Source organism: Stegostoma tigrinum, chromosome 34 (assembly GCF_030684315.1).
Source record: "Stegostoma tigrinum isolate sSteTig4 chromosome 34, sSteTig4.hap1, whole genome shotgun sequence".
In the NCBI taxonomy this organism is placed as follows: domain Eukaryota; kingdom Metazoa; phylum Chordata; class Chondrichthyes; order Orectolobiformes; family Stegostomatidae; genus Stegostoma; species Stegostoma tigrinum.
This window is the reverse complement of record NC_081387.1, coordinates 11338545-11352535: the sequence shown is the minus strand read 5'-3', so window position 1 is coordinate 11352535 and position 13991 is coordinate 11338545. Positions and strand designations below refer to the sequence as shown.

The window sequence follows — 13991 nt, the reverse complement described above, 5'->3', positions numbered from 1 at the left end:
CAAATTCTTGATCTCAGAAGGAATCAAGGGATACGGGGAGAGTGCAGGGAAGTGGAGTTGAAATGTCCATCAGCCTTGATTTAAATGGCAGAGTGGACTTGATGGGCCGAATGGCCTTACTTCCATTCCTATGTCTTATGGTCTTATGGTCTTATGCCTAGATTGATAAAGTTACTGACTGTTATCCAGAACCCAGACAAAATGGTTTTGACTTCCACCATGGAAGATTGGGAAAATTTTTCTTTCCAATTGAAAATTGAATTCATTAAAATCTAGAATTAAAAGCTAGCCGCTGGTGGCCATATTGTTTGTTGTAAAAGAAAACACGTCGACATCATTGACATTCTTCAGTGAAGAAAATTTGCCATCTTTCCCTGCTTTGGCCAATCTGTGACTCCAAAACCACAGCAATGTGATTGACTCTGACTTGGGTTTGAGGCAATTGGCATTGGACAATAAATGCTGGCTTAGGCAGTGGCCCACACCTCCCATGATAGGGAAAAAAAAATACACAGATCAAGATTTCTCCAGGCAGGAATGAAATCAGTTTCACACATTTTAGTGCTGTTAACTGAGGGAGGATGCTAGCTTGGCAGAGCACCCTGCAGGACTCAATGGGTATTCCCTGAATGCTGTCTCAAGATCATTTGTGTCCCAGTGCCTTTGCATATGACGCCACCATGTAAACTCTCACTTGAAACACTCTTGTAATTAGTTTGCATGGGGGCCAAGCAAGAAAGTGAACCTGCAACCACAAGCTGATCGTCCATGATCTTAAAGAGTGTTGCAACTAGCGAAAAGGATCAAATAGTCTCCTCCTGCTGTGACTTTCCCAAAGTCTTCAAACATATATTAGAACTTGTCTTATTGAGGAGAATGCACGGGCACTCTTATAACCTCCCAAGAGAGGGGAACAGACCATATTTCTGTTATTTGTTATGTTGGCTGTTTAGAAGCAGCTCTAAAGAATCCATAAAATACTTACAATGGTGAAAGGGCTGTTGGAGGCATAAGCACGGAACAGCACAGGAGGAACAACAATTGATCCATTGTTGTAAACAGGCAATCTCAGCGGGTTGGAGAAATCTAGGTAAATGATCTTCCTCTGTCAAGCTGTCTGTGTTGTGTGCAATATTTCACAACCTTATATATATATATGTCAGCAATAATATTGACTTAATGTTACTTATTTATCTTGTTTTCAAATGGAGCCACAGTGAGAGAGCACTATTTATTTCATGTTATTTTTCAGTTCTTCTTGCATTTTCACATTCTTTGACCTTGCATCTTAGCTATAGACAACAATGGAGAGATTCAACGTCATCACAATTTGAAAATTGTCACCAAGACAGCTGGAGTGTGGGGGGAATCCTGAGCACCTGGAGGAAACCGACGCAGACACAAGGAGATTGTGCAAAGCACACACAGACAATTATCCAAGAGCTGAGTCAATCCTGGGTCCCTGGTGCTGTGAGGCAGCAGTGCTTACCACTGAGCCACTATGCCACTATGCTGCGTTTCCTCCATATATGTAACATTTCACACATTCCTTTAATTCCACCTGTCTGCCCTTCGCCTTTTGAAGTCATCCTCCTCATAGTTCACAATATTTACAGGTTTGCGGCATCTGCAATTTCAAAAAATAAATGTTCTGTATCTCTAAATGTAGGTGACTAGTAAGGATGAAGACAAGTAATGTTCCTGGTACGGACCTCTGGGGAAACTCCATTCTAACTTTCTGCAACTTCCAGTAGTGACTACTCTTCATTACACTCTGTTTCCTAAAATTCAATGACCTTTGTATTCACAGTTTCAATGTCCATTTTATTTCCCAGTCTTTGAATTTCTTGCCAAGCCTATTTGCTGACGCACAATCATTCTGTTTGCTCCTTTATCTGACCATTTTTGATTGACCAGGCTACATTAAATTGCCTAAATTAACAACAGTCCAACGAGATCCAAAGTTCACAAATGCGAAACTATCTTCAAAGGACTTTGTGACCCGCTGAAGTTGAAAAATGTGCTTGAAAATGCTTTAACATTTCTCCTGGCTTTATGCTGCTGAAACTAATCTACCTGTTCCAAATGCTTCATTCACTCATGAGCTGCAGCCTTCACTATTGCTATAGGGCATCTGAAACTCTGGAGAAACTCATAATGTCAGCTGTATCTGCGAAGAGAGAAACAGAGAGAATGTTTCAAGATCAATTTGACACTTCGGAACTGAAAGAGGGCTGGATTTTTTTTCGTGCAGTTGACAGAGGGAGAGCAGAAGTATATGGAACAAATGGGTGTGAGCCTCCAGAGTAAATGACAAAAGGAAGGTCTAATGATAGGGCAGGAATGATATTGATGTGTGATAGGTGTTGATGCAAGGTGAGAAGTCAAGGAAAATTGTTCAGTTCAGCCAAGTGAAACAATGCAAACCAAAACTGAGTGGGGAAGTGAGAATGGAATGATCATCAAAACAGAGGAAATTGCTTTTGTTGTGAAGTTATTAACCTCAGTATTACGTCCTGGCGGCTGTAATGAACCTAGGCAGGAAATAAGTTTCTTCAAATTGGGTTTATCTGAAGCTCTGCAACAGGCCAGCTTTATATTTAGAAACACAGAAAATAGGAGTATGCAGTTTTGTGCGGGGAGGGGGGATGTGCAGAGGGATCTTGGTGTCCATATACATAGATCCCTGAAAGTTGCCACCCAGATTGATCATGCCGTTAAGAAGGCTTACAGTGTGTGGGATTTTATTGGTAGAGGGATTGAGTTCCGGAGCCGTGATGTCATGCTGCAACTGTACAAAACGCTAGTGCGGCCTCATTTGGAATATTGCGTGCAGTTCTTGGTCGCCCCATTACAGGAAGGATGAGCAAGCATTTGAAAAGGTGCAGAAGAGATTTACCAGGATGTTGCCAGGTCTGGAGCACAGGCCCTATGAAGAAAGGCTGAAGAATTTGGGTCTGTTCTCATTGGAGAGAAGGAGGCTAAGAGGGGATTTAACAGAGATGTACAAGATGACCAGAGGATTAGATAGGGTGGACAGTGAGAGCCTTTTTCCGAGGATGGTGGCTTCAGCTTGTACAAATGGCCATAGCTACAAGTTGAGGGGTGATAGATTTAAGACAGATGTCAGATGCAGGTTCTTTAATCAGAGAGTGGGAAGGGTGTGGAACGCTCTGCCTGCCAATGTAGTTAACTCAGCCACATTAGGGGCATTTAAACAGTCCTTGGATTGCCATATGGATAATGATGGGAAAGTGTAGGGGGAGGGGCTTAGATTACTTCAGAGTCGGCGCAACATCGAGGGCCGAAGGGCCTGTTCTGCGCTGTATTGTTCTATGTTCTATGTTTTATGTCCTCCTTGTTCCTCCATTCAATATGATTGTGGCTAATCACTCAACTCTATCATCTGCTCCCACGTTTTCTCCACATCTTATCCCTTTAGTGCGAAGAATTATACCTAAGTCCTTCTTGAAAACATTTTGACCTTCACCATTTTCTGTAGCAGAGAATTTCATGGCCTCACCACTCTCTGGGTGAGGATATGACTCCCCATCTCAGTCCTATATGGCCTAACTTGTATCTTTAGTCTGTGGCCTTTGTTCCTGGGCTCCTCAGTCATCCAATGCATCCTTTATGTAGTTACCTTGGCTAAAGCGCTGTTCGAGTTTTACAATCTATGAAATCCCCCCTCATTTTTTTTCTCAACACCCGTGAACATGGAGATCCAGTCTCTCTTCCTACATTAGATCTGCCATCCCAGAAATCAGTCTTGAATGCATTCCCTCCTTAGCCAGTACATCCAACCTCAGATAAGGAGACCAAATCTGCACATATTATTCCAGGTGTAGTCTTGACAAGGCCCTGCAAAATTGCAGCCTGACATCCCGGCTCCCATGCTTGAAACCTCTCACTATAAAGGCTTTCTTTTCCACTTGCTTTCTTTACCACCTGCTTTACACGGCACAGCAGCTCAGTGGTTAGCACTGCAGCCTCACAGTGCCAGGGACCAAGGTTCAATTCCAGCCTCAGGCAAGCATCCGTGTGGAGTTTTCACATTCTCCCTGTGTCTGTGTGGGTTTCCTCCAGGTGCTCCAGTTTTCTCCCACAGTCCAAAGATGTGCAGGCTAGGTGGATTGGCCGTGCTAAATTGCTGTAGTGTTCAGGGGTGTGTGGGTTATAGGAGGATGGGTCTGGATGGGATGCTACAAAGGGCAGTGTGGACTTGTTGGGCCAAAGGGCCTGTTTCCACACTGTAGGGAATCTAATCTATGCTGCACCTGCATGCTTACTTTGAGTGACTGGTGTACAAGAACATTCAGGTCACATCAGGCCATTCCTTCCCCAATCTATAACCATTCAGATAATAATCTGTCTTCCTGTTTTTGCTTTCAAAGTGGATAACCTCACTTTTATCTAGATTATGCATCATCTGCCATATATTTTTCCACTCACTCAACTTGTCCAAATCACACCTCAAGCTCCTCACAGCTCATTCTCTCATCCAGCTTTGTGTTATCTACAGAAGTGGAGATAATACATTTAGCCCCCTCATCTAAATCATTAATATATACTGTGATTATCTAAAGTGCTAACACTAAATGCTATGGTACCCCCACCAGTCGTTGCCTGCCACTCAGAGAAGATCTGCAGGGGTTCTAAAAACGTTCATTGGACTGCTAAGATTTTCCATAATTTGATTTTGACCTGGAAAAGACCTGTCTATTCCTACACTTTTCTTCCTGTCTGCCAACTTGAAAATGTCTTAACATTTCTCCAGGCTTTATGCTGCTGAAACTAATCCATCTGTTCCAAATGTTTCATTCACTCATGAGCTGCAGCCTTCACTATTGCTGTTGGGTGCCTGAAACTCTGGAGAAGCTCATAATGTCTGCTGTACCTGTGAAGAGAGAAACACTCCATTCTTGGGTTTTAATTTTACTTGCTAATCTCTGATGTGAGCTCCAATCAAAAGCCTTCTAACAGTCTTATTTTTCCTCATTACACTTCATCAGTCACACATACGTCCACCATTCCCACTGCTGCTGGTCTTTTAAGTGCAACATTGTCAACCAGCAGGCTATTTTGTCTGAGAGGAAATGACATCAATAACACATTTTCATCATTTTTATTTTGAGAGCAATGATTAGGCCATCAGAAGAAATGCAACTTAAGTTATCTTTGTGCTCAACTGAATATGGCTAAGAGCATGAGATGATTACAGCAAGTAGCACATTTCAGTGACATTCACTGGGCCAAACTATTTCCAGGGTTCAAGGCTGAGCGACACTAATAAATAATGAGAAACTTCAATCACTGTCAGTAGCAAGAAAGTTAGAAATGTGCAGAGAAATGTTAATGATTGAGTTATAATTTGATTCAAAACACAGGTTTGTTGCATAAATACTCCAAAACAGAGCATTATATATCACTACCTACTTGACAAAGAAACAATTGCAGCCTCTCTAAGTTCATATCACTGAATGTTCCTGTTATGCTGTATAAAATACAGAAGCACTACAACAGAACAGCTTCATTCAGTGAGATGTCAAGTACAGTTGAAATAGACCAAGTTATATAATATTCCACTTGATACATTATTTGCTTTCAAGTGCAGTGACATAAATTATTACACTTATCTTGAATTCTGTTCTCACTTATCACTTTTGGGAATGGTGAATATCTCATCATTTCTTTCTAAACTTCGAATCTGACTTACTGTAAACATGACGCGTAGTCATTTCACACTATTTACCATTGGCCTCTGCATGAAGTGCCAAAGAAATAAATTGCGTTGCTAACTAGGACCACTGATAAAACTTCATTACGTTCTCTCTGAGAAGATCTAGTCAGTGGTTACAGAATGAACTAAAAGGGGCACAAACAAAACTCTTTCCACCTATCAAAGAAAAAATATCTATTCCGATAGTTTCAATTATATGTACCTTTGGAGATTAGTGTAAATTGGTGCCATGTTATAAATGCTGTCCAGTTGCTTCAACTTAGCTCTGCAACCCTGCTGGTGCAATTGTGTCCCATCTGTATCCTTCAATATTCATTGGTCCACTGGCTATCCCCCAGCATTTTTATTTACCTTGAATCAGATCAACAAATTCTCTTCATCTCTTCTGGCAAGGAGCTCCATCCGGATACTTCATTGGCAAATCATACTCACATGAGCTGAAGTGAGAAAGAGTGCGTTGAGAAACCACAATGTTTCGCCGATTCACTGCTGTTTCCGAAGCAAGTCCTTCTTCGAGCTTCCAGCACGACAGAGATGTAAAAGCTGAAATCAACGTGACCACTCAGTGTTACAGGGGAGAAACAGTTGATGCTGTGTTTTCAGTACATCCTGTTCGTACCACCAGCACAAAAGGTGAATGGTCATCATTCAATCTGCAAGTTGTGAATCCGTAAAAGACTTGGCACATCTACGGCCGAGAGAATGCACTCCAGCCTCCTGCTCTGGATCCTGGCTCAAGTCTTTGGTAAGGACCTTCAGCAAACCCCACACTGAGTGGAGCGAATGTGCTCTTTGTACAATGCGAACACGTCTGAAGATTGAGAAGGTCAGTGCTACTGGGCACAAAGAAGAATTTAGGGATCCATAGGCATCACAGGGGCTGGGGTATATCATCAACCCCTGGTAATTATGTAATTTTGATCAGTTGCAGTTCTGTGACCTTCCGTTGACCTTTGATTTCTTTTTTTGTTTGCTACAGCAACCCAGCAGCCCAACCTGTCAAATTAAAGTTTGATTACAAAAAAAGATGCTAGAAAGCTGAAACAAGCATGTGGAATGCTGGGGATGCTCAGCAGGTCTGTGAAGAGACAAACATAATTAAAATTTGAGCCCTCTCTTTAGCTTTCTCTTACGGTATAGATTAGCTTGGATTATTGGGCAGCTGGTCTACAGTAATGATTAAGATCAACTGCATGGATTTAGTTTCTGCACTGGTTGAGATTAGCATGAAGGACTCCTTCTCAAGCTTTGCCCTCACCTCAGGCATGGTGACCCTCAGGTTTAAACACCACCAGTTGTCTGCCTCTGAGGGAGCAGCCCTCACGTCTGTTGGGACTGTGCTGACTCTATCACTTACTCTCAAATCCACTGAGTTTTTCAATATTCTCTGTGTTTAAGTTTCTTTTTGAAAAACAAAAGTAGAAGATATCAGCACAGCCCAGTAATTTGTTAGAAGGGGGCATCACATTTTTTTTTATTATACCCAGAGGTTTAACATGTTTCCTCTTAGCAGATTGGTTAGTATGGCTAGATCACATGAAATCCAGGGTTTCAAAATAGATTTGAAAGTAAGAGGTGAGGGTTGTTTTTCAAGCTGGAGGCTTGTGACCAGAAGTGTGCCACAGAGATTGGTATTGGGTTCACTGCTTTTTGTTGTTTATATCAATGATATGGTGTGAATATAGGAGGTATGGCTAGTAAGTTTTGAAGATGACACTAAAATTGATGGTGTGGAGAGCTAAGATTATCTCAAAATAGAACAGGATCTTGATCGGCAGGACTGAAGCACAGCAGGTAGAGTTAAATTTAGATAAATGTGAGCTGTTGCAATTTGGTCAGGCAATTCGAGGCAGGAAGCGTGCACTATGGGCAGTGTTGCTGAACAAAGATACCTTGGAGTGCAGGTTCATAGTTTCTTCGAAGGGTGCCATAGGTAGACAGGGTCTGGTACAGGTTGGTCAGTGCATTGAGCACAGGAGCTGAGATATCATGTTGAGGTTGTACATTGGTTAGGCCACTTTTGGAATATTACATTCAATTCTGGTCTCCATACTATAGGAAAGTTGTTGTGAAACTTAAAGGGTTTAGAAAAGATTTACAAGGATGTTGCCAGAGTTAGAGGATTTGAGCTCTGCGAACAAGGTGAATAGGCTGGGGCTGTTTTCCCAGGAGTGCCGGAGGCTGATGGGTGAAATTACAGAAGTTTATAAAATCATGGGTACCATGGGTAGGTTGAATAGCTAAGGTCTTTTTCTCAAGGTACAGGAATCCAAAATTATAGGGAATAAGGTTTAAGGTGAGAGGGGAAAGATTTAAAAGGGACGGAAAGCGTAGGTTTTTCACGCAGAGGCTGGTGCATGTATGGAATGAGCTGCCAGAGGAAGTGGTGGAGGCTGGTACCATTACAGCATTTAAAAGATACCTTGATGGGTACATGAATAGGAAGGATCTAGAGGGATATGGGACAAATGCTGGCAAATGAAACTAGATATATTTAGAATACCTTGTCAGCATGGATGCGTTGGACTGAAGGGTCTGTGCTACTCTATGGCTCACACATAGCTGAGTGAAATTCCCACTACCATAATCACCACGGTTCTATTTTAACCAATCTGCTCAGAAACGTTCCTACGGAACTCTGGAGCTGGTGGAGCTTGAACTCATACCTCCTGGCTCAAATGTGAGGATGCTTCCTCTGCACCACAAGAGCCCTCCATTAAACTAGCATTAAACATGAATATGATATCATGACTGATGTATAACAGCCTATCAATTCTTTATCAGCACAGGCGATTTTCATTAGCCAATTACGTTAGTGTTAACCAGTAAACTCCACAAGAACGTGTTCCAAATGTGAGTGATGCAAGGCTTATTTCCCTTCCTAATTCCACAACTTCCGAGGACTATTGATTTTAACCTACAAAAAGCCACGAAAGAATATTCATCTCAGCCAAGATAGTAAGTCAAACGAGAAGATTACATCTTTCTGTATTTTAAGAGAAGGATATCCCCCATGATGCTATATCTCTGAGACTTGGTCCACAGAGTCTGCATTTGACATGCTGTGCACGTTCAAAATGACAAAGGAGCTGTACGGTCAGGCTCTTTCGCCAAAGATATTTCCTGGCTTGGTTGTTACCGACAAGCACTTTTTGAGGGAAAAATGCATCTGGGCCATCTTTAAATAAAGAAAAGAAGTTTGCTCCAGCAAAGTTCCAGTTGAAATGTTGCAGTTTGACTTTACCTCACAGAGCCATGCCTTCTTGTATTGTCTAATGTGCTATTTGGAATGAATTAGGGCTTTGAATATTTCTTGGAATAAGAACAAAGATGAGGAGGAATTTCTTCAGACAGAGTGTGGTGAATCTGTGGAACTCATTCCTGCAGAAGACTGTGGAGGTCAAGTCATTGAGTGTCTTGAAGACAGAGATAGATAGGTATTCTATTAATAAGGGAATGAAAGATTGCAGGGAGAAGGCAGGAGGATGAGGTTGAGAAACATATCAGCCATGTTCAAATGGTGGAGGAGCCTGGGAATGGGCCCAAATCTGCTACTTGATCTCCTGGCCTCAACATGTGAAGAAGTGTTTTGCAAACTGGAAAATCAAATTTATTTAAAGGTTAAATAGTTTTGAAAGCATGGCATTTCCTTGACAGGTATCATAGTGGGAGATTTATTTGCATTATTTTAAGCTGTTATTGTCGGTTAAAATGAATAAAGGAGCGTTGGTGTTTCAATGTGGTGTTTGAGGAGTGGAATTATGAACACGTCTCGCCACAAAGAGACTTCACTTTAACGCAGTTTGCTCTTTTTCAGCAGCGAGTGCCGAGAACATCAAAGTACTTCAGAATCCGGCATTTGTTAATGTAACCGAGGGGAGGTCGGCCACTATGTACTGTGCGTACGAAAGAACAAATGGACCGAGGGTCTTCAAGTGGTTCCGGAACAATGCAGGGGGCACGGAGCTTTGTAACAGCACAGCACAATACAGAGGCAGGGTCATCGGACCAAACAGGGGGGAAATGGACGGAAGGACGGGCGCCTGGATTCAACTGGTTAATGTGACATTGAGCGATGAGGCGACCTATTATTGCAAAGTGGAATTTGTCTCAAGCGGTGAACATTATGGACCGGGAACAACGCTTATTGTGACAGGTGAGCATGCCACATACTGTAAACTTGAAAGCTGATTTGCTGGGCTCTTGTAGGGAGGAGCAAGTGTCCTTACCTCTGAATAGAAGGCCAGAGCTTAAGTTAATACCATATCTGAATGAGTTGATATCAAAATATCTTAAAGATGAATTGGTGATCATGAAAGAATGGCTGTGTTGAATTCTAAGCAGTGTATAACACCGTGGGGGAAAATATAAGAATAATGGTTTCCTTAATAGTTCAAACTGTTTCAGGTAATTGCTGGGTACCTGGAATTCTCTGCCCCAGTTTGTTGATTGTAGTAGGGGAAAGTAGGATTGGAATGGGGGACCTGTTGACTGTGCTGATACGATGAGCTGAATGACCTCTTCGTGCGTAAAATTGCACTGTTCTGTCAGAACAGAAATACCAATTGCTTCCGGTCTTCCTCAGATGCAATTTTATCATAGTGCGACTGTTTGCAGAAATTGCACTTCATCCTGTTCTCTGGATACTTCGACACCTTCATGCCTCTATGTTTATTGATTTAAAAACGTATGTGTTGATCAACCTACTTAGAGATGTCATTTACACAGCTCAGGATGGGGGGGGGGGGGGTGGAATATGAACCACAGTCTCCTGCCTTAATGATAGGGGCACAATCACTGCACCGCAACAGCCCCACGCGTTAATACTCTCTCGTTCTCAACAAAACCTCATCCATAGCCAGCTCTTGTTTAAAATTGAGAATGTTCGCACCAAATGAAGTGAGAAAATTCTCTTCATTGCAGCTTTGAATGATTGACCCCTTCTGATATCCTGACATAGAGTAACACTCGCCGCAGGCAGGGGCGCCATCCAATTATGTTTGACAGTGTAAAATTCCCAAGAATTCAAAATCTTTCGATGTGATATGCCCTGATTCTTTCGAAATCGAGTTCCATTCTTCTTAAGGCCTCCTCATCCATAATTTCACATCAACAGTGCATCCAAAGTTGCCTTTTTAAAGGTCAACTTCTAAAACCAAAGTGGTAGCTGGGCAAGTTTGACAAGGTCAACATAGTGTGTTAATTTAAGTAAAAAAAAATCAATATGTATATGGAATGTTCAAATCTTTTTTTAAAAAAAAGATAATGACGTATCTTTCCCACAGAGTGTGCATGTCACAGGCAAGGCCAGCATTTGTGTACCTTCAATAATTGGCCTGAAAACGATGTCATTGTTGTCCATGCGGTACAGGGACAGGCTCAGTGCTGTTAGGGAGCAAGTTCCAGGATGCTCACCCAGTGACAATGAAGACATGGTGATACATTTAGAAGTCAGGATGGTGTATGTCTTGGAGGGGAACTTATGGATGTTGGTGCACCCATGTATCTGGGACCCTTGACATTTCAATTATGTGAAGTTACAAGCGCTTCAGGTCTATAAACTGAAATAAAAGTGCAAGACTTTTCACTTTCAGGTCCAACCTAAGTTCAGAGACAGAGAACTTCTCACTTGCACTAGCTTGATCCTATCATTTCCAGAATATCAACTACATTACCTTCCTATAGTCATGTCTTCATGTATTTCAATCGAATAATTCTTAAGAATTCCAGCATCATGCCATCCGATTTGTTTTTGAAATCCTTATACTCTGTACTATTCAAGAATTTCTCATACCTGCCTTAAAATTTTCATGCACTTCACTGAATGTATTAAGCTAATTATGATCTAATGTTGAACCTTCTTCAGATCTGGTGCAGTGCTGAAGTTCATTCCATTTCACTCCTTCGAAAAGGCAACAGAGAAAATGGCAGTTAGATTGTTCATTTTATTTCCAGCAGCTTAGCTTAAATTTACTTAGAAAAGCATATTAAGTTGGAATGCGAAGATAATAAAATGTGAGGCTGGATGAACACAGCACGTCAAGCAGCATCTCAGGAGCACAAAAGCTGACGTTTCGGGCCTAGACCCTTCATCAGACCTCAGCTTTTCTGCTCCTGAGATGCTGCTTGGCCTGCTGTGTTCATCCAGCCTCACATTTTATTATCTTGGAATTCTCCAGCATCTGCAGTTCCCATTATCTCTTAAGTTGGAATGCGTGCAGTTTCATCTTGCATACTTGTAGTCAGTACTGGGACTGGCTTGATAGTGATCAATTTGAAATAAAAACCCATAAAAACATATTAAATTTATGGTATAAAGAGTAGACAGAGTACTTTTCCCAGGAAGGCTAATTAACACTTTGAAAAGGGTCTGCTTTAATTGATTTGTAAGTTGGAACCTAGTACAATGAAAGGGGATTGTGCTTGTTGGAGGTCAGTCATCTCAGCGCCAGGACATCACTGCAAGCCTTTGTCACGGTAGTGACAACCATCCTGGGCTGTTTTATCAGTGATGTTCCCTCCATCATAAGGTTAGAAGTGGGGTGATTACAATGTTCAGCACCATTCATGACTCCTCAGATATGAAAGTAGTTGATGTCCAAGTATAGTAAAACGATCTATACAATCCAGGCTATGGCTGAGGAGTAGCAACCTCCAAGGAGAGAGAATCTAGCTATCACACTTTTACATTCAATATCATTGCCACCATTAAGCTGCCAGTAACAACATTTTGTGAGTTGATATTGACCAGAAATTGAACGGCACCAGCAGTATACTGTCTCGGGTTACAAGCGCATGTCAGCGTTGATCAACTCACCTCCTGCCTTGCCGAAGAGTGTCTGCTATCTCCAATGAACAAACAGGAATGCAATACACTACTCTTCACTTAACAGATGGGTGCAGACCCAACAGCATTCACTAAACTTGGTGCCATCCAGCCAAAGCATCTCCGTTGATCAACACCATATCCACTACCCTCAATACTTTTTCCCTTCCATACTGTTGCACAATGACTGTATTTTATACCATCCACGAGATACGCTGCAGGGGTACAGCTGAGACTGCTCGTTTTTAACCCTGGAATCTTTACCACTGAGAAGGTCAGGGCACTGGATACATGGAAGCATCACTATCTGCAAATTCCCCTCCACATACCATTTTTCACATAGAATTGTATTTCTCTTTCACTGGATCAGCAGCACCACGGTCTGCAGCATTTCTAGACATCTGCTGTCTATCACTTTTCCAAGGCAACTAGGGATGAATTATAATTGCTAGCCAGGTAGAACCCCTCAACTCATGGTGTTGAGAAGGACGTTAGCTTACTTTACACCAGTATTATTTCCCAAAAGACAGAATGTCAAGTGCGTGCGGCAGCACGGTGGCTCAGTGATTAGCACGGCTGCCTCACAGCGCCAGGAACGAGGGCTCGATCCCAACCAACGGCAACTGTCTGTGCGGAGTTTGCACATCACCCCCCCCCCCGCCCCCCGCCCCGTGTCTGCGTGGGTTTCCTCTCGGTGGTCCGGTTGCTTCCCACAGTCCAAAGATGTGCGAGTTTGGTGAATTGGCCATGCTAAATTACCCGTGGTGTTCAGAGATGTGTAGAATTAGGGGAATGGGTGTGGGTGGGATGTTCTGAGGGTCGGTGTGGACTTGTTGATCAGAAGGACCTGTTTCCACTCTCTAGGGATTCCATGAAATGGGGCAAGACAGAGAAGTAGGGTTGAACAAGATCTATCAATTTCGAGGCTGGCATGACATATTTCCCATGGCAAGTAGAGGGGAGACGTGTTTTTAACTCAAGCTTTGGAGGGTGAAGGGATTGAATAATTTTCATTCTAGTGATAATAGCGGAAGTGAGGAGAAGAAGGACGATGACAATAACCTTTGTTTCTTTACAACAGCGAGAAATCAAATTGAACCACCTAATTCTCTGGACACGTTGCATGTCACCGTAAGGGTAATTGTGATGGCGCTGTTCTGCTTCACAGTCACTGCCATCTTCTTCCGAAGTAGAGTGTCAGGTAGGTATCGTTTATATAATCTCAAACCCTTCACCACGCAACTGGGAACAACTGCATCGTTATAAAGCCTAACTCTAATTCGCTATTTACACCATCATCACTGTTATTCCAGTCACCCGTGCAGGTGCAAGCAACGCACGTTAAAAGGTGCTGTTTATTTCCGACAGTGTGGGCACTCCCCTTTGAAACCGATAACAAAGTGCATTTCTCTCAATCCTGGAATC

The 13991-nt window shown here is 42.4% G+C and overlaps 1 protein-coding gene across 1 annotated transcript in view; it reads right to left on the bottom strand.

The window, feature by feature from the left end:
- The window catches only part of LOC125467687 (complement C4-like), a 122875-nt gene extending 121765 nt beyond the window's left edge, over window positions 1-1110 (bottom strand). Inside the window, exon 1 of the mRNA XM_059639607.1 lies at window positions 986-1110. Within this exon, the coding sequence (XP_059495590.1) occupies window positions 986-1050 (65 nt within the window). The 5' untranslated portion in view covers window positions 1051-1110. The remainder of the gene's footprint in view (window positions 1-985) is intronic.
- Between the last annotated feature and the right edge of the window lie 12881 nt (window positions 1111-13991).